This window comes from Neovison vison, chromosome 8, assembly GCF_020171115.1.
Source record: "Neovison vison isolate M4711 chromosome 8, ASM_NN_V1, whole genome shotgun sequence".
Taxonomy (NCBI): domain Eukaryota; kingdom Metazoa; phylum Chordata; class Mammalia; order Carnivora; family Mustelidae; genus Neogale; species Neogale vison.
Window position 1 is genome coordinate 135878832 of NC_058098.1, and position 21578 is coordinate 135900409.

Below are 21578 nucleotides of genomic sequence, written 5' to 3' on the forward strand. Positions count from 1 at the left end.
GGAGAATCTGTCCTCGGGACGGAGAGGGCTGTGCACCTGCCCCCTCTTAGCCACTGATTTGGGTGACGGGTCACCGCCTCGTGCCCCCTCACAACACGACCGCGGTGTCCCCACGGGAGCCAGCCTCGTGCCTGAATTCCTGTTCAGGAGGTGGGAAGCCAGCCACACAGAACTATCCACACGGACTCCAGAGAAAGTCCATTATTTACTGGTAGATTTTCACAGGAAAACCGGAGCCTCCCTTTTCTTACTCACTTTCCAATCACATGTAAGGGGGGGAACCAGACTCACACAGACCAACCCAGAAAATGACACAAAGAATAAAAAGAAATTTTACTTTTTGGGAAAATACAGGGCAGCCACTTCAGGGTCCATATCTGTGAGGTCATCCAAGTAGACGCCGTCAGCCCCCAGATGCCTGCTTCGTTTGTCTGGAAGAGCAAAGGGGTCAGGTCAGAGCCCTGGTCCTCCACGGACTTCTGAGCAGCTCCAGAAAGCACTGAAGCATAATGCACATTTGCTCTGAAGTGTCCCCACCGCGCAGGATTATGAGAGCTGGAAGTCAGCAACGCGCAGGCCTCAGAGGCGGACTCGCCAGGTCTGCGCGAGACCCCACCACTGCCAAGAGCACGCGTCTGACCGAGTCACGCGACGCTGCTGAGCGACACCCCCAGCTGTGAAGGGCCTGATGTGTCCTGAGCACTTGCTCTACTGAAGCCATCGCCACCATCATCATTCAGTGAGGAAGGTTTTCATTAAACACATCCTGGGATGCACAGTCCCAGGCCTCGGGGCCCACACGGTGCGTCCACGGTCACTGTACACCACGACCGTGGACTTCCTGTTTCCTTCTGCCAGAGATTGACGTCACTGGTTGATAGAAATCTAGAAAAGTGCACCACGTGGTTAACCACGTGGTCAACAGGACAGGCTTGACGTCATTCCTCCTGCCGGGCGACCAGGCGTGTATTCAACCAGCAGTTCAGAGCAAGACTATTCTGAGCACAGAGGAAACAGAGGCAAACCAGGCCAAATGGTTCTTGACCCCACAGAGCACGCACATTCTAGTACGGGAGCTCCCAGCAAACACAGATATAAACAAGTGACCCTCGCAAACAGTGACCCGTGTCATGCAGAAATTAAAACCAGGCAAGGTGCTGACAGAAACTGAGGGGGAGGGGGTGAGGAGACCAGGATTAGCTCAACAATCGGCTTCCTCTGGAGCCCCAAGACTTCACCCCTCTGGATCCCAGCACCCCGATCTAGAGAGTGAAAGGGCTTGTGACACCACCCCCCAAGGGCTCCTTCGGTCGGACTGTATAACTAAATTCTGATAACATCTTCAGCGGAAAGCTGTCCCGGTCCAGCTTCCCCCTTGACATACTCAGGCCATGCAGAGCCCCACATCTGCTGGGACCCGCCAGCCCTCCCACCTTTTTTCCTGGAAGGAGAATCCATCTTGCTTGCTGTCGGGGCTACGCTGGCAGAGAGGGGTTTAGGTTCTTCGATCGTAGGCAGAGGCGGGGCTGCCGCCCCCAAGGCCTCAACGTCTTCTTCATTCGCAAACTGCATCTCCGTGGGAGGCTTGTCCGGCTCCGGAATGGGCAGCCCAGGAGGCCTGGCTATGGTTGGTGACTGGTCACTAAATGCATCCGAAGACTCACTCTGGATGGCCTGAAAGTGTATCTTATCACAGATTTTTCTACTGTTTAATGGGCTGCAGTCTTTCATCTTGTGCGGAGATGACTATGTCAAAGGGGCAGAGAGACAGACAGACAGAATGGTCAGGGCGTGGGCAAAGAGAAAAAAGGAGTTAAGCAAAGAAAAACAATGAACCCATTAACATCTGCACAACCGTCTGCCCATTTGGCAGAGACAGTCAAGCCTCGGGCGTCACCTGGTGATTTCCCTTCCGCCAAAAGAATCTAAACAGCAGAACGCCAGTTCCAGAGCGAACAAACTTTCATATAAAACATTAACGGCCCTTGAGAAGGCAGTGGGATCGGGAAAGGCCAACAAACAGGAGGGGCTCAAGTCCTCAGTGTCCATGCACGGGACGGGCAAGACAGTCGCGGGACGGGCAGGTCGCAGCACAGCGACAGTAAGGGAATTACAATTATACAACAGCATGATGAATGTCGCCAAGCTAATCTCTGCTGTGAAAGGCAGGAGGGTGTTTGTCCTTCGGGGGGGCAGGCTGAGCAGTAACTGCAAAAGTGGGGGCTTCCCAGTGGCTGAGTAAGCCCTGCTTCTCTCTGGACACACTCACGGCGTGAAAATGTTCCAATCTGTGCACCTACGATATGGGCTTTTCCCTGTACCCGTGCTCTATTTCAATAAAGTTTACCCCCAAAACTAAGTCAAAAGTGGGTGATTCGCCTGACTGAGAAATTAACATTTCTGATTCTGCTTCTCCAAGGAGTGTCCTGTTACGGAAAAGATTTGTCCGGTCAAAAACAAGAATGCAGTTTATGGGTTGGAGGGAAAAGGGAAAGTGTTTGTTCCTGTAGCCGATCACGGCTTCTCGCACAACAAGAAAACGCGACAGCACGTCTGGGGTTGGAAGCATTTTGCCAGAAGGAGTGATGCGTGAGCACTTCTCCAACGACAAATGCCATGAGTCTGAAAAGACGGCTAGTTCCGTCAGCGCTACCGCACGCAGGCAGAGAAATCAGCATTTTCCATGAAAGCTAAATATACCCCAGAAAAAGAAAGAACCCACAACTCTACCTCAACAGACATTCCCTCCAAAAAGTTGCCCATCTGGATTCTCCATAGGAATGCTTTCCACGTTTACTCATTCATTCATTCATATTACAACCCTCTACTGGGGATACAAGAAGTTGTAGCATCTTCTAGAAGCTTTACAATATTAAAAAAAATGTTATAGTAATATATTCGAGATGCTTTTAATAGACTGGAATATGAAATGAAATTTCTTCAAAGAAAAGATCATGCGTTTCATGTTTTTGGAAACTATCTTCGATATTTGGCAGAAATGGGGGTGGGGGGGGCTTACCTTTGCCGCTTGTGGTAATTCTCCCCAAAGCCAGAGCATTTCTAGGTTACTCTTCTGCATCGTCCTGTCGGTGGCCTTATTGACCAATTCTGAATCGCTTTTAGGTGTTGAAGGTCGAGAACCTGAAGGACTTAAGAAAAACACAAATCCATGATTAAATTGGGAAGGGAAACTTTTTTAGATGTTTTTTGGTCCAGAATCCTACGGTTCAGCCCAGAAAATGCACACAAGCTTCATGACATTCCCCTCTGTGGCCACCAGGGGTCCACAGAACACAGAGCCAGGAGGAAGACGCTCCCCTTTTGGGGAACCTATCCCAACCTGCCCCCCAGTTCCAAGTAAAGATGAGAAGAGACATTTAGAAAGGAAAAATTGAAGAAAAGAGAGATGAAAGTAGAATGGAAAAAGTGTGTTCTCCTCTCAAAACCATCGGTCTCTCTCCACCTCACCCTGAGCTCCCCACTCCTGTGGTCTCAACTTCCAAACTGCGTCTGTCGGCTCTCGGCGGCAAGGGGGGTCCTACCCATCTCAGATACGTACCCATTATATTCAATTTTTAAAGGGTTATGAATCTGCACTGGCTTCGAAAACAGGGAAACTGTATCACGTGCTAATTTTGCCACAAATTCCAAATGCCAAGAATAAACCCAAACTTCCTAACACGCCAGGAGCCTCTGTGTTGAGATTTCATTAAATATCTTCCAGGAATAGTTCAAAATCCACCTGTTGGCTAAAGCTTGCTCTGTAACAATATATCATATGGCTTAATTCTCAGGCCAGTTTTTAAGTGGTTGTAACTTGTGTTCTTGTCTCTATAATGTTTCCTATTTCTCCTCTTGATACCTGAACAAAGTTTTCCCTCTGTCCAGCCAGAGTGACCAGCCCAGAATCATCACCTTGTCTACAAACTTCTCACAGTATCCTAAACAACATCTGGATGAAAAAATATATCCATTTAACTTCTCCCTACCTTCTCCTGCATCAATTCCCCCAGAGTAAGACAACGGTGTTACATGAAGCCGCCATGTTTTCCTTCTGCAACCTTCTTCCACAGCCCTCACACTCTCCTGAGTCCCCTCCTGGCCTCACAAACTTGAGTTAGATGTCAACTCCCGCAGAATACAGCTTCCTGTCAGGACAAGGAGCAGTCACAGATGAAACCTATCAAACCAACAGGGACCCTTAATGGATAAACTGGTCCCAGATCTCTTCAGTCTGACCATTTGAACCAAAGAGACTCACCTCTCTCTCTCTCTCTTTCTCTCTCTCTCTCCCCTCCATTTCACACCAAGAGGCTCAGAGGCTGGTTCATCACCCGTGGTACCCACCGTCCACCAAACCACCCACGTGGTACGTGGCTATAGTGTGGCCCTCATGCTCTGTCTCACCATATGTGGAAGAGGACCCTGAGACAAGGTGTCGTGGGAGCGCATACGATGGGACACCTCTCCCAACACATGGACACACACACCCCCTCTTCCGCCCCATGGGAAGTGGTCCCACAGGAGGAAGGCTGCGCGCCCACACATCTAGGTGGTAAGGTGTCCATCACCTCCCAACCTCTCTTGCTCCTTCTAGTCCTGTAATTACGCTTTTCTCCAAAGGGTCACTGCTTCCCTGGCACCAGCGTGTCCATATTATATATTCGACATCAGCGCCAGGTCCGGAGGGCGTCGTGGCCTCCAGTGTACCTACAACCGTGACCAGCATCCAGTTTGTCTCCAAAGTCATCACAGAAAAGGTCCACTGTGACTGGCTTCCTGTCCTCCGCAGCGCGGCATCCAAACCTCCAACCCCTGGTCTAAAAGCTCCTGCTGTTCTATTTTACCACATAAAACACGAGTGATGTTTTGTGGAACAAGGAATGGTTGTACCCCCCGCACTGTAGTCAGCAGAGCCCTTCAGACAGAGCTTGCTCTGGAGCCGGGGGGTCAGCGAACTTTGTCAAGCTTTGTGGGTCACGCGACCTTTGTCAGAGCGCACAATTCTGTTGCAGCTGCACAAAAGCGGCCCTTGACGATACGTGAACAAGCCGCAGCCCCACAGAACCACGAGGATGGATGGGGGGCCACGACTGGGCCACCGGCTGTCCTTAGCCAGCCCCTGCTCTAGAAGAAGGCAAATGCTGAACACAGGTGTCTTGTGGTGCCAACTCCAGAATTCCTGCTATTCCGACCCCTGGCCAACCCCACAAGCCCTAGGTCTCCACTGAGGTATTCAGGTTTGCAAACTCATCCACAGAGAAGCGAGCCCTGAGCTAGGAGCACCACCTCCGGCACCCAGCAGGCCACCACCCTAAATGGCGGCAACACCAGCCTCCCTCAGAAGGATCCTGCACGCAAACACCCGCGCACGGTCTGTGGAATTCAGGCTGACAGAAGGTGAGTCGGGGAAAGGCTCCCAGTTCTGGGTGTGATTCACAAGGAAGATGGTGGGTCCAAGGTTTCCCATTATCAAATCTTAGTCTTTTAAGGTTAAGGGTTGTTCAAAAAAATAAGCTTACAAGATCTGAGATTGGCTTTTGTAAATAATGCCTTTATTAACCACGGAACAGTTCTGAGGATTTTGCCAGTCCCACTTGGGCAAGTGAGTTCTAACTGTTCACAGCTTAGTTTACCTCCTTTCAAAATGGCCTTTCCTCTGTACATGAAACCCTCCAAACGAAGCATATCCTGAGACTTGGTTCTTTAATCAAAAAGGAAAACATTTCTCATGTAGAAGTCAGTCAGAGCTTCATTTGTTAACATTTAGAAACCATATAGGTCCACCATGCAGCTTGGAGTGTGGACACCACGGAAGGAATGGAGGCAAGAACCTCAGACCACCGGCATCTGAGAAAAATACAAACCTATGATCCTAAACCTATGCTACATTCCAAAATTCCATTCTAGAAATGCCTTGGAAATAGGATTCCATTATTCAGACAGTCTAATCAGCAATTTAAAGAGTTACAATAACTCCCCTTACACAAAAGATCTTATAAACTTGTATGGTGAACAACCCTTAGGCACAAAGCAAAAATCATATTACCAATTTTTATTTCATTGTTCTGTTTTGCAAAGCACTCCATAAAATTCAGAAGAACTATATGCTTAGCCATAATTTCCAGAGAATCCAATTTAGTCATGGGAGAAAATCTAATAATCTACAAATGCTTAATCAAAGGAAAAAAAAAAAACATCTCTATGTATTTTCTTCATAAGTAATTTGGTTAGTCAAGTAGATTTGTAAGAGTTAGATCAAAAGTTTCATTTACACAGTCTATGTATTGTCTGCGTAAGTAATTTGGTCAATGGTAAACAGGCTTGTACGGGTTAGATCACAATTTTGATTATTGAAGACATCCAAGTGGGGAAAAAGCCCCTCTACCTTTCTGAAGCGTGGAAGTGGGAAGACTGTGGAGGGCAAGAGCTAGAAAGGCCTCCCTCGGCTGCAACTGCCAGGCAGGGGGCAGTCCTTTGGCAATCTATCGGGCTACGGGATACCACGTGATATACATTAAGAAAAAGAAAAATCACAGGTCAATTCAATTAAACTTCATATAAATTATTTGACTCCTCTCCACAATAACATTTGCAAGAAAATGAACATACTTAGGCATCTGACAACAGCAGAAATGACTCTGTTGAAATCACTCAGAAATCAACATGAATTTTTTGAACACAAGAACAGGAAACTGCCAAAAGACTCATTTCACTTTCTATTTCATCCAGATGGCCGTAAAAGATTGCTATTCTCTGGTCCGAATTTAGTGCTTAATCAAACTGCAGTCTCCAAAGAGTTGATCATTTCTGCTGCCAGTTGTCTCTTCAAAGAAAAGACGTACTTCCAAGTATGGAAATGTATCTATTTATCCTAATTTGTCGTTGCATATGACAGCAGTCAGACCCGCAGGATCTGACACGGCCGCTCTTCTGGATTCATAAGGCAAATCATGGAAGACGGGAGAACATACCCACGGTTGCTTTTTAAACATTTATTTGAAACTCAAAATTAAGGTAGAGTGTCTGAACAGATTTTCCAACCTAACAGTGGTTTCTAACCATCCCACCTAATTTTCTTCCTAAAATGCCTTTTAAAATTCTTTTTAAAATTAAAATTTTTAAAATTCTCTAAAATTTCTTTTTCCCTCCTTAGGGTGCATTTCCACAGACCTCGGGAGATGATGAGGGAGGTTCCAGGAAGGTCTAATATCTGCACTTGTCCATTATGACAGCCACCAGCTGCACGTGACTATCGAGCACGTGAAGTGTGACACGTCCACACCAAGGTGGTCTTTCCATGTGAATTCACAATGATCTCAAAGACTTAGTGTAAAAACGAGAATGTGAAAATCTCGTTAAGAACTTCCTGGAAACGACTTGATGGTATTTTGGACATGCTGGGTCAAAGGAACTCAATCATTAAAGGTAACTTTCTCAGTTTCTTTTCACCCTCTAACAATGGCTGCTGGAAAACTGTAAACATCCTGGGTAGCTAGCGTTGTTTCTACAGCACGGGCTGGGTCTGCAGACAGACCTCCACGAGGACACCCCGCAGGCCTCCAGCCCCACTGGGGCAGACCGATACGCGCTGTCCTGGACCCAGGCGCGGGACTGATCTAGTTCTCTGGGACCCGGACTCCAGCACGCCCTGCTCACTGTGCTGTTCCACTGACGAGATCGCTCTGGTGGAACTGGGAGGGCTCTGGCTGCAGGCAGGGAGCCTTTGCAGCAGGGTTCCCACACTTCCACTACAAACCACAAGTACACCTACAAAGTAAGGAATAAGAACGATCCAAGCCTGGGGCGCCTGGGCGGGCGGAGTGGCTTAAGCATCTGCCTTTGGCTCTGGTCATGATCCCAAGGTCCTGGGATCGAGCCCCACATCGGGCTCCAGCTCAGTGGGGGGGGAGTCTGCTTCCCCCTCTTGCTCTGCCCCTCCCCACTGCTCATTGTTCTTTCTCTCTCTCAGATAAATAAAATCTTAAAAAAAAAAAAAAAGAAGATGAAGAATCCAAGGATGTCCGTGTCACTAAGATCGGTGTTTCTCAACCTCTTTCCGTTGTTTGCGTACCCCGACAGCGGAGGCTTTTTCCCTGTCATGGTCCTCCTTCCACTGTGACCCTTTAATACCACAGACGGACTCCGAATTTGCTTATGTGTGAGGCCCCATGGAGGCCACCAGCCATTATAATACCTAAGAACTCTCTGCTGCCCAAGAGCCAATTTTTGCCCCAATGGGGGTGATACAGCCCCTGCTGAGGACACCCGGTTTAGAGCTGCCCCCTCCCTGGTTCTTCTGCGAAGGGCTCACATATTCTCAGAGGTCTGGGTCTTCAGGATGGCAATCCACAGCCTGAGCAGGCCTGATTCTCCAAGTTTCTACCCCAACTCTAGGGCATCGTCAGAGTTTTTTTCAGGGAAATATTCCTGGTTTCAGCAGAAGGGGTTAAGCACGGGGAGAAGGCGTCATTCTAACAGCTCAGAACCATCTTGGTGCTCTGGAATCGTACTTGAGGGCTAAGTGTCAAGAAAGGCTCAGCCCCGTTTTCTCCTGCTGACAATCAGCACTAAGGAACTGGAGTGGCTTTTCTTTCAAGGTCACCTGCGGGGAGTGAAGAGCCAGATTTACAGCTTGATTATGACATCAGAAGTTTATGGTTTGCACGTGCCCTTTTTCAATCCGAATCTATACCTCCTACTCTAACCCGCAATTTTTCATTTTTTACTTATATTTCACTATTATTAGACACGCTTCCTGTCACTGACTTTAAATCCTCTGGACGGGGGTGGTCGAACGCACACACTTCCCCCAGCAACTCACCTGGCGCTGGGTGACCACTCTCTATCAGAATTAGGGTACGATGCTGACTGAGGGTAAGTCATGACAGGGGAAGGGCTTTCCTTAGAAACATCTTCTTGGAATACAGGTATATCATTAGGAAGAGTTCTGGAGGGGAAAAAAAAAAAGAAGAAAAAGACTAAAGTCAAAGAATTATTAGTGATTATGTGCGACAGATTCATAATGAAGGCAAGTTTCCCTTTTATCTTGATTAGCTAAGTTCTTTGTCAATGAACACGATCTCTTTCTGACTCACCCAGGCATACTGGAGGCAGTAAGGAGGGAAAACGTGAGACACAGGCACACGTCAATGTGTTTGTGCTTTGGTTGGATTATAAAGCTCATTAAAACGACTGCATTCGGGGCGCCTGGGTGGCTCAGTGGGTTAAGCCTCTGCCTTCGGCTCAAGTCATGATCTCAGGGTCCTGGGATCGAGCCCCACATCGGGCTCTCTGCTCAGCAGGGAGCCTGCTTCTCTCTGACTCTCTGCCTATTTGTAATCTCTATCAAATAAATAAATAAAATCTTTAAAAAAAAAAAAAAAGACTCTATTCAAGTCTCTGGGCGGACAGACGAGCGTAATGGTGACCCCGCTGGTCATGTTACACCGCGGCCCCGAAACGGACCCAGGAGGCTGAAGAGTCTTGCTGTGCACAGGAGGCTGCCAAGTGAATGACCACACACAGACAATCCTTCACCTAGCAGAACAAATAAATGATATAAACCAAATGACTCTAATAATGACAAAACGACTGCAAAGCTACCTTGTTTCAGGTAGAATGCACTCATTACAAAAATACGATTCCCTCTTGCAGTCACACAGAGGCCGTCGGTCCGTACTTTTGATGTTCCCTGAAATATCCCTCACTAAGTTCTGGAATTAAAAGCCATGCAGGGACGGCAACTATAATAAGCCCAACCACTAGTTTCTGAGCCTACAGCAGATGAGAGGCTATAGTGAGGGAAAGTGTCACTGCCAGTTTGCCTGTATCTTTAGCCGGAGGGGGGAAAAAGTCCTAATCTGAATAATGAAGCAGAGGGACACTCCTGATGTTCCTTATCCCTTTTTCATGTTAACAAGATACAAAATAACTATCAAAAGTTATACTGAATTTTAGGGGCGCCTGAGTGGCTCAGTCAGTGAAGTTTCCTACTCTTGATTTCGGCCCAAGTCGTGATCTCAGGGCCGTGAGACTGAGCCCTGCGTCAGGCTCTGTGCTCAGCAGGAAGTCTGCCTGACAGTCTCTCTCTCCCTCAGCAACCCCCCTTAAAAAAAAAAAAAAAAAAAACCTGAATTACATAAAGATCTGAAATATCAAATATACTTTACAAATGAGTTTTGTCTTAAAATTGGCCATTTTCCCTAAAATAGCAATACACAGAAACCGAATTTCACCACCCAGGTAAAAGCAAAGAAAGTTGAGCAAGACGACCATGAAACCTCGGGCCTAGTCAGAACTGGAAAGGAGAAGTCTGCTTGGAGAGACAACTGGTCACGTTCCGCACGTCCTTATAACCTGAAAGCTGTCACAGATCAGTCCCCAGCCACACATCACCCCAAAGGCCGGGACTTCAGTCAGGGCCCAAATAGGAGCAAGCAGGCTCTGAAACAGGGCTTCGTGCATGAAGTATCCGTTTGCTCGCTTCTCTGTCCCTCGGTTCCGTCCTAGATGCTGAGGCGGCCAGACGAGGACCGACCACCTTGTAGCTGTAAGCCAGCTCAGATGTTTCTGCCCCTTGAGGTTGGGGCCACAGAGTTCTAACACTCAGTCTAAGATGCATTCACAGAAGAATAAGGAACACTGGGCACCTGGGGGGCTCAATCGGTGAGCCTTTACCTTCAGCTCAGGGTCCTGGGACCGACCCCCAGGGTCAGGCCCCCTGCTCAGCGGGGAGCCTGCTTCTCCCCCTCCCTCCCTTTCTGCCCCTCCCCCTGCTCATGCTTGCCCTCTCTCTCTCTCTAATAAATAAATAAAATCTTTAAAAAAAGAAAAAAAAGAATAAGGAGAACAAACGCGCCTGACCCCACACAGGCCCAGCTCTCACGCACGTTTACCTGCTACTGTCCAGGGGGTCAGCCTGGTCATCCGAGCTCATCTCTATGGGAAACATGTCCTCATCCTCAGATGTGTTCATGTTGTCGTCTCTTTTCAGGGTGTCCAGCTGGGACTTTCTCCTCCTTTTCCTTCTCTTCTTCACTAAAGAGCTGCTCGAAGCGGCCTCACTGGGAGGTAAGGCCTGGGCGGACGCGCTGGGGTCCAGGCTTCTGATCCTGTCTACAGAGTTCCTTTTCAGCTGACACTCCATGCGCGAGGCCCCCTCCGACAGGATGGGGGAGGTGGCCAGGTACAAGGGGATCACCTCCTAAAGGGCAGAAAAGAGATTTCAAAGAGCCTTATTAATTTGGGTTTAAGGGGCAAGGGGTGCCAAAGGCTGGCCAGTGTTCCTTTAGGAGTGCGAGCGCCCTCGGGGAGGGCTATGTGGGGCGGGGGGACCAGCGGTCATGGCCACCTCGGGCTGGAGGCAGTGCCAGATCCGGACAGCCAACCACGAATCAACAATGCACTCTATGGCATTTTGTATGGAGTCCCGCATTTTTGTAATTATAGCAAAGCGAGGTAATGAGTGATTTCAGGGCACCCAAAGTGTTTGAAGTATCCATAGTAAAGAGAGAAAAATGAGCTTTGAGTCATCACATTACCTGGGAACTGGGCTCAACTTTGCATTTCAGTGCAGGGGAAGGGGGTGAGTGTATATGGTGGCGTGTGTGGGTATGTGTACGTGCCTGCACATGTTTGCGTGTAAAAGAGAGAATGTGTATACATTTTTTAATATGCACTGAATTAAGATGATAGTAATTAAAAACAAAAATACAGCTGACACCCCCCACCCCAAGTGCCTGCCTACACCAGAGCCATCCAGGTATTCGGCCGTTAGTCAATTAGATACCTACTCTCCTCTTAAAAACTAAAGGAAAAAATACATGGCCTGTCCATTTAAGTTGTTTAATAATGATTTACCATATAAGTTGTTTAATAAGGTATAATAATCATCTAAAAACTATAACAATCATTTTCTTATTAATTATTAATAATTATTTATATTCATAATTATAGTTCATAATTATATATAATTATTATTAATCGTTTTTATTATTGGTTTATTTATTAGGAGACACTTGGTAACAAGAAGGAAAGAACATATACAAAGGAGAAGAGAGAAACAGAACCCCCCTGCTGACCCTTTACAGCAGGTTCGAGAACACTCGAGGTGCTACAGGTGTGCAGAGAACATCTGAGACCAAGCCTTAGGCTGGGAGGTGAGAGGTCATCTCGCCCAGCTGCTCAAGGGGCCAAACCCAGAAGAAAGGCCAAGTGCCAACACGAGGTTAAAAGCAAAGAAGGGTCTCCACATGGGCAGGGAAGGGGCAAAGCTCCATAGGCAGAGGGGGCCCGGATCCTGGGGCACTCAGGTGATGAGGTACACAGGCTTCCCCGACTTGCAGCAGCCTTCCAGGGTAGCCAGGGCCATCCATAAGGGGCAGAACATACCCAGTCCCGCCCCCCCCAAGCCCTGCCCCACCCCCAGGCACCCTTCAGGCCAGCAGAGCAGGCTCCAGCCCCTGCAGCTTCCATGGAAGCCTCGCCCAAAACGCTTCTTCAACTCTCACAGCGTAAAATCTGTCCAAGCTAAGGGACAACAGAAATTTGGAAGGCAAGCATCCATCTAAGATGGCAAGAATTAATAATTACGAATGAGTGACTCTCAGAGCCGTCCCTGCAGACAGGGACATAATTACAGAGGTCGGGGGCACAGGCCGAGGATGCTGGTCCTCCCGTTACATCACAGCTTTGAGGAGACCAAAAAGAGGAGGAGGCTGGGACCATTTTATTCTGAAACTGAAACCATGTGCATTCATTTTTGACCCTGGAGCTTTTGAGCTGTTCTTTGGCATCACGCTATCTTCCCATAAAAAACTAGTCGAAGTGGATTTTCTTGAGGAATCCCAACACAGCATCCCTTCCACATTTTCTCGAAGAAGGTAAGAGTGAAAAAGCGGTTTCTCTAAGAAGAAAACATCGGGATAAATCTTCATGACCTTGGATTTGGCAAAGGATTCTTAGACAGAATGCCAAGAGCAGAAGCCACAAAAGGATTAAAAAAAAAAAAAAAAAACTGGATTTCATCAAAATGTAAAAGTTTTATGTTTCAAGGAATATCATCAAGCAAGCAAAGACATCCATAACAAACTAATCATAAAAAGACAAAAACCCTATCACAAAAAGATCTGAATAGATTTTTCTCCAAAGAACAAATACAAGCGGCCAGCCAGCCTGTGAAAAGGTGCTCGGCTCAGCAGTCATCAGGGAGACGCACGGCAGCACCACGATGAGGCGCCCCTGCTCGCCCCCAGGACAGCGAGACCCGCGGTCCCAGGGCAGGTGGCCATGCGGATGTGGACGAGCCCGAAGCCAGCGCCCTGCCTGTGGGAGCGTCAAACGGAGCGGCCGTTCCTAGAACACGGAACACACCACTAGCATGTGACGGGGAGCTTCTGCTCCTGGGTGCGGACCCAAGAGAAACAAAGCCATTTGTCCACACGAAAACTTGCGCAGGAACGCTCACAACAGCATCCTTCGTGACAGCCAAAAGGTGGACACGACCCAGATGTCCACGAGCCCACGAAAGAGCAAACCAGTGTGGTGCGCGGACACCCCGGGCGATGATGCAGCCCCACAGAGGGATGAAGCCCGGAGCCCGGCTATGGGACGGGCGAGCCCCGAAAGCTTCATGAGGAGGGAAGGAAGCCAGGCGTGATGACAACATACTTGGGACTGCGTTCGTGGGGAAGCTCGGAACAGGGAAACTGAGAGAAACAGAAAGTGAAAGAGAGGTTGCTGAGGGCACAGGAAGGTGACGGGGCGGGGGCTTGGGGATATAGGGAAGCGACAGCTCTAGGGCACAGGGTTTCTTCTTGGGCTGATGAAAATGTCCTAAAATTGACCGTGCGACATCTCTTTGGAGAAAACTGAAAACCACCAGACTGTACATTTGCAACAGAGAAAGCGTACAGTACACAAACTGTATCTTAGTAGAGCTGTTAAAATTGTTTTAAATTACACAAAATGAAAGTGATGTGGTTACACACTACACGAACATTAGAACGTTCAGCCCTCTGAGACCTGACATGCCAGAGTAACCTGTGTGTTTTGGACAACAGCTCGGCGTGATCCGGTTCCCGTCTCCTCGGACACGGCACGAGGCAGCAGGCCAGGACTGCGGGGTCTCGGACACGGCTCGCACCCGCCCCGCGGGGCTCCCAGATCCCCGGTACAGGTCAGCAGCCACGCTTCTCTGCGGCGACGGTCTACACTGCCCCGCACAGTGTCACTTCTCCACACAAACTTCCGCTGGGCCCTCTAGAGAAGCATCGCTCAAAACTCAAATCTAGGAAGTCCCCATGGCCGCCGGCCTCCTTACCTGATCATTATCGGTCTCTTGAACAAAAAATGCTTCTCCGTTATCTCCCAATTTCATGTGCAAATCCACGGACTCCCCGTTGATTTCTATGTCAACCTGAAGGAAAAACACACTTGACTCAACCAGGAAACCTCGAGGGGGGTGCCCTGCCTTTGTATACATATCCTTTACCCACAAACACCCCAAATGATGGCACAGTTCCACGTCTCAGTCAGGCAAGCCATAAGAAACAGCGTCTACCTGCCCCAGCGCCGACCCCGCGCAGGGGTGCCCCGCGCAGGACCGGCTCCTGGAACGTCTGCCCCCAGGTCAGGACATGGGGGCCCCCAGCTCCTTTCCCCTAGAGAGGCTCACCCCGCATCCAGCAGCTATGTTGTGGAGCCACTCAGGCCACACGGACGGGCTATGTGTAGGCGTCTTGGCCATGAGCCTCAGGTGACAGCCCAGCCAGGAGCCCCCGGGGCCAGCAAGGGACAGCATCTTTGGACAGGTCTTCTGGCCGAGGCTCCAGAGGGCAGCAGGTGGAGACAAACAAGCCCTGCCGCCCTTGGTCTGAATGTCTGAGTCACACAAATCACAAGCTTAATAACTAGCTGATTTTTGCCCCTATGTCTTGGAATAATTTAACACAATTCGAGTTTACTTATCAATTCGGTGACCAGTCCTTCCCAGGGTGAAGCCACAGCTCCGGAGGCCTGAAGCTCTGTCCGAAGACAGAAACATGAGGGGCTCAGTCAGCAAAGCATCTGACTTTGGCTCAGGGCATGATCTCGAGGTCCTGGGATCGAGCCCCACCTCGGGCTCCCTGCTCAGCGGGGAGCCTGCTTCCCCCTCTATCTCTGCCTGCCTCTCTGGCTACTGTGACCTCTCTCTGTGTCAGATAAATAAATAAAATCTTCAAAAGCAGAAACACGATGATTTTAGATTTTAGAGAGAGAGCCTGGCCCCCCAGGCCGCTGGGTCCTCTGCTCTCACCACTTTCTCTCGGGAGCGCAGGACCCCCATCTTCCCAAAGCGCACGTGGAAGGGCGAGCACTGGAGGCTCCCGTTGGGCTGGCGGACGACGATGATATCGATGCATCCGGACAGGGTGGCAGGATTCAGCCCCTTGTAGAGTTCCTTCACGGTGACGAACACCTGGCCCGCCAGCTGCCCCACGTAATTCATGGTCTGAGTCTAGAAAGAGAGACAGACCCACCGTTGGTTAATTCCAGGAAGGGGGTCTGTCTGGAGCCAGTCCTGATGAACTTGCCGTCGTCACGCTCGCTCGACGGCCACACCTCGTTCAGACCCTACTGTTCCACCGGGACGGGCTCCACGACGCCCACCCCCCACCCGTCTACCCCCACCCCCGTCAGCCAGCCCACCAACCCCCACCCTGTCGACGCCGGAGGGCGCTGGGCTCTTCCCCCCCCGCGGCCCCGGCACCTGCTCAGCCGTGCCCTGCTCTGTCGTCGCGTGCAGGTTTTGCAGCTAAATCTGAAGACTCGGGAGAAAAGAGACGCACTTTATACCTCTTGGGCTCTAGCCCCCACCATGCCAAATAGAGTCGGCATTCAAAAACAGTAAATAAAAAGAAAATGGGTAGTTCCACTTGAGAAGGAGAAAAACTGAGTCTTGTCTGGAATAATTTCCATCCTGGTCTCGGTCTGCCTAATCAGATTCTGCCCCACAGCGGCTCCAGGGGAAACACAGGCTCTGCTTCCGTGTGTCTGTCCGGCTAACCGTGTGTCTGACCGGCGTGTCCGTGTGTCTACGCAACCAAGGACCGGTCAGCAAACATCCGGCATCTACTCTCCACCCAGCCTGGTACTGGCACACAGAGATCAGTAAGACGGCGTCCCTGGGCCCTGAAGGGACTCACAGGCTCGTGAAGGAGACAGACGTGAAACACGGGGAAGTGAAGTCCATGTCCGTGGGGCTGCGTCGGTTCTAAGCCGACAGGAGGGGCCACAGCCGAGGGAGGCGGACACCACATGGAAGGGGCTGCAGCGGGCGGGGCGGGGGCAGACGCCCACGGGGACGGTGCCCAGGAGCCCGGCTGGGGGGCTGGGCCTGCCACAGACAAGCAGGGAAGGATGGAGAGTTCGCGCCACGCCGGGAGGCCCGGACGTTTCTAAGGAGCGACGTGAAGCCACTGCAGACTCGGGAACAACAAAATGATGATTTGACCCATGAGCTCAAAAATGCCTCGCGGCAGAAGTGTACGGACCGGCAAGAAGGGAAAGAAAGCCGGAAGACTAAGCGCTGGCCGGGGCGGAGGTGCCGATGAGAAGACGCCAGCCCGCCAGGAGGCAGGGAAGAGGGAGGTGAAGCGGCAGCTGGAGAGATGCTTGGGGCCAGAGGACCCAGTGAGCTGGCGCCATGCTCTGGCCCTCTTTCCACAGCTCCGGCTCCCACGACCGCCTTGGTGACCGTCCTTCCCTGCCCCACTGCCCACCCCGGCAGACCCCACTCTCTGGCTCCATGGTCTGGCCCTGTCACGTGCCGCAATGAGACTCGGACACCTCAGAGTGGCCCGCAGCCCAGAGGGGCCGACCCTGCAGCCTTCCTCTGCCACTCGCTCCTCCTTGCTCTGCCTCCCTGGGCCGCCTGCCCTGGGAGGAGCCTGTCCTCAGGGGACCTGTCTTCAAGGGACCAGTGCTCAGGGGACCTGCCTTGGGAGGTGCCTGTCCTCAGAAGTGTCTGCCCTCACTCGGGGTGACTGCCTCAGGGTGCAGCTCGCTTGGGGCTGCCTCCTTGCCGGCCCAGTTTAGCTGACCCCACAGGTTGGCCCAGGCAAAGCTGTTCCCCTCTCCTCTCAGTGCGCTTAACACTTCGGTGGCCTCCTGAGGTCCACCGTCTGAGCATGGAAGGTCTGCAGCTGTGACTTCCAGTCGCTGGATCCCAAGACCTCACCCTCTCTCCCAACCATCACACCCTGATTCTTCAAGGTCACCAGCTACCCGACATGGGGGCGCGAGGGACCCCGCTGACCCCACTCACCGCGGGTCCCTTACAACGATCCCAGCGGCCACCACCTTGCTGTGCACACTGCCCCTGACCTGTCTGCACAGTTTGGTTCCGTGCACTTTCTCGCTTGGATGTGTCACTATTTCGCCGTGTGGTTCTCCTGTCACTTGGCAAAGCCAGATTGTCCTTGAGGCCGACGATCAAGCCTTGTCTTTGCCAGTTAAAAAAACCAAAAACTACTTTTCATCAGCCTCACCTCAACCCCTGTGACATAAGCAGCAGTGAGTTAGCATCCCCACTTCACAGATAAGAAAACTGAGGCTCCCAGGTGGTTGGTCACGAGCCCTGCACACCATGCCCAAACATGAACCGCCGATTCAAGGCTAAATTAGAAGCGGCCGGAGCCGTAAAAGCAATGACAAAACCTACAAAGAACCCAAGAAAGCCCTCATGGCTCATTTTACAATCTTAAATGACACCCCATGGATTGATGGACCCATCTCCCTGGGACAAGCGACAAGCAGACCCTCCGTGAACACCAGCACAGATGCTCCCGGGCCAGTCGCCCTTGGACAGACTTGCGCCTGGGGCTCTTTCTCCCACCACTAACGCAAGTCACAGGGAGGCAAGATCAGAAAATCACGCAACTTCTGCATCTGTGAGCAAACTAACTAATTCAGGCAAACCGGGACAGGAGACAGTTCCGAAAAGAACAACAACGCAAAAAATGATTCCTATGACCCTGATATTCCTTTTTTGTGTTTGGGGTTTTTGTGATTTTTTTTTGGAAAGCTTTATGCCCAATGTGGGGCTGGAACTCATGACCCCAACATCAAGCATGGTGTGCCCTACTGTCTGAGTCAGCCAGGCACCAGGAACCCTGACATTTCTAATAGAGAATCATTTTACAAGAAAAAAAAAAAAATGTCACATCAATGTTCAACGCAGATCTTAACCTCCAGTGCTTACGGAGAGGGATCAGCCTCTAACCCTGCGGCAAAGCACGGCGGTAGGAACAATATTTTTGTAAATTCCTTCCTCGTGACCTTGTGCTCCTTGATTTTCACAACACTGTAGGTACGAGGCCTTTCACACCAGTGAACTAAAGGACAAGCAAAAGTGCAAGGAAGTCAATACCCAAGGGCACAGGGTACTGAAGCCACCTCTGTTTTGGTTCCACAGCCCCCCTCCTGCTTCGTGACCCTCAGCTGTGGGCCACACTGGTCCCTGAGTGACAGGTGACCGCCTCCTGCAGCAAGGCTCAAACCCATGCCCACGCCCTTGCCGCTGCTCACGCAGCCCTGAGGACCCACTGGCCAACATACTGTAGTCACAGCCGAAAGCAAGCTCCTGACTGGATGGTGTGACCACGTGTCCGCGTCCCAGCCGCTCATATGTAAGACGAGGACGTTAGCGTGATGACCCACAAGATCCAATTCCAACTCTGACCGGCCCGAGATGAAGCCTGAAGGGGCATCTTTAATAATTCAAGCTAAATGGGGCGCTGCTCTCTTGTCCTCACAGCAAAGTGTCCCTCTCCCCATCAGTGATCAAATTCAAGGTTATTGCACAGAATCTGAAGATTTCAGATTGACCCTGGGTTGTTATTCTGAAAGCCTCATTTGAAAGGAATAAGGCCAGAAATGGGAAGTGACAGGCAGCGCTCCCCACCTTGCAGAGATGGACTCTGACTTCCCAGGTCCTGGTCCTGCGATCTTCCCTCCGTGCACGCCACGGGGCCGGCCTAATGTCGTTCTCCCACCACGAGTAACTGAAAGTTGCTTTGATTATCTTTAGCTACTCCCTCTGTTGAGCAACTTAGAGGCAGGGCATCTGTTCCAAAAGTCTTAACAAAGGATGATAGGGTCACAGCCCCACCTGGCACTACCGTCCCGGAAACTGTCCTCAGCACCAACAGCGGCTGCTCTAACTGACCGCTGAGCGCTTCTCACGAAGGAGGCCACCTGGACGGCACTCTCTCAAGCACAGGAAGAAGAAGCAAGGGTTGGCAGGGCTCGGAAGAAATTGGAACCCATGTGCACCGTTGGTAGGAATGCAAAAATGGTGCGGCTCTATGTATGGAACAGTACAGAACACAGTTCCTCCGAAGATCAAAAATAGAATTACCATATGACCCAGCCATTCCACTTCTAAATATATATCCAAGAAAAGCAAAAGCAGGGTCTCAAAAAGATATCTGCACACCCATGATCACAGAAGCGTTCTCACAACGGCCAAAAGGTAGAAACCACCCAAGTGCTGATCGATGGACGAACTGAGAAATAAAATGTGGTACAGACACACCACGGGCCAGGAGTCAGCCTTAAAGAGGAAGGAAATTCTGATATACATTATATATGCAACAGGGATAAACCCAGAGGATACCATGCTAAGACAAATAAGACAGTCACAAAAGGATTAATACCAGATGTAGGATTTCCCTATGTAAACCCCTAGAAACCAGGAGTGGATCTGAGATTACCAGGGACTGCGGGGAGGAAGGAAGGGGTTAATGGGTTAGAGCTTCACTGGGGAGAGGAAACAAAGCTGGAGCCCGATGGTGGCAGGACAGCAACAGCAGGAACTGTGCTCACACAAAGTGTACTGAAATGTGCACTTACAAATGAGTAAGACAGTAACCATTTATGTTACCACCGTTGGGGAGGGGGTGAGGGAGGACGCTGAACTAACCAGAACTGATTTCAGAGAGGCGACTACTGTTTGCTTGGGCCCAGGAGGCCTGAGACAGGCTTTCAGGGAAGGGGGGCACCAGTTCAGCCCCAGCACCTGCTCGGCTGAGGGGTGCAGGCAAGCTGGGGGCAAGCATGGCTCGTCTTCATCTCCGCTCTTCAGGATGTTTTCTAAAGAAGCGCTGGGCAAAAGCTGGACGAATACAAGACGAGACCGGCTGGACACCAGCTCCCAGTTCACTGGCTCAGTTCCGTCGGGAGGAAAAGGCTCAAGGAAGAAGCTAATCGGATTTACCTAAAGAAACCGGACAAGCCAGCCTCAGATGCACACTCCCTGCACCTGCCCCTTAATCCCATGACTGCCGTGTCTCCCGCGCTCACAGACACAGGATGCGCAGGGAGGGCAGCACTGGGAAGCAGAAAGCATCTTAACTGCCTGCACAGTCACCAAAGTACGACCTGAAAAGAACAAAACAAAATGCTTCCACATCCAGGTGAACAGCTCTGAGGTACCGGCTCTGCATTCACCCCAAACCAAATTACTTCCAGATCTGCTGATTTCAGTCTCCACATTGGGCAAGCAATGGCTGCTTCCCCGACAGGGCCTCATTTATCACACGAAACGGGATTCCTCTACTTATTCCAGCTTTTCAAGGACAGATGAGCCAAACCTCACAAACACCTCCTTCTGGCCAAACGAGGGTTCGCTAAAAGGTACTGTGGATTATCAGAGCAGTTCCGAAATTAGGAAACATGTAAACACATGTATCTGTATGTGTATATATATATATATATATATATACACACACACACATATATATACACACATATATATACACAAACACATATATAATTAATATATTTATTTTAATTATTAATGTTAGTATATCACTATTATAATTATATACCATATAATTATATACCATTATATATTATTAAATTAATACTAATATTAATATTAATTATCTATTGTATTATATATTATAATTATTAGATATTATACATTTATATGAAATGTTTATCAAATATTAAATATCATATAATTATTATGTATGATTTAATTGTATATTATATCATATGTGCAACATATATAATGTATTGCTTGGGATGAATGTAATATATATATAATATGTTATATATAATTTATTTTATGATATATAATGTAATATACAGTGTGATACATAATTATAATTAATACATAACATAAATATAATGTATTTATATTATAATTGATATATGATTATATGCAGGGTTTTTAGTGTGGTATCTTCTGGCTTTCCAGAACACTCTTTGAGGCTAATTTTCTGAGGCTGTTCCATCTCACGGAAATACCCTCTTTTCAGAGAATCTTCCCTGAGTTGGAAACTCTACAGTTCTTATATTAGAAACAGGCAGATAAAACACTAAGGAACATAAAAATCCAAAATCATAGGTCCACCTGGGATTCTGCTCACAACATTAAAAATAAAGTGTGTTCAACTTGAACTACATCGACTACTAAATATGAAGATTTGAATTACTCTAGACGAAGGCTCTTAGCTGTCAATTCAGAAACTGCTTCTTCTACTCATTTGATCCACAAGTGGATAAAAGTGATTTTAATTCCTCTGCAG

At 49.4% G+C, this 21578-nt stretch overlaps 1 protein-coding gene across 4 annotated transcripts in view; it reads right to left on the reverse strand.

The window, feature by feature from the left end:
- The window catches only part of LPIN1 (lipin 1), a 67215-nt gene that overhangs the window by 35884 nt on the left and 9753 nt on the right, over positions 1-21578 (reverse strand). For 2 of the 4 annotated variants that reach the window (XM_044262061.1, XM_044262060.1), the window contains exons 2-9: positions 15299-15499; positions 14324-14419; positions 10899-11206; positions 8825-8950; positions 6389-6493; positions 3020-3149; positions 1434-1746; positions 338-431 (exon numbers count right to left, since the gene is read on the reverse strand). In XM_044262061.1, coding sequence (XP_044117996.1) covers positions 338-431; positions 1434-1746; positions 3020-3149; positions 6389-6493; positions 8825-8950; positions 10899-11206; positions 14324-14419; positions 15299-15490 — 1364 coding nt within the window. In that variant the 5' untranslated portion in view covers positions 15491-15499. The remainder of the gene's footprint in view (positions 1-337; positions 432-1433; positions 1747-3019; positions 3150-6388; positions 6494-8824; positions 8951-10898; positions 11207-14323; positions 14420-15298; positions 15500-21578) is intronic. The other 2 variants (XM_044262063.1, XM_044262062.1) reach the window with 1 other exon arrangement.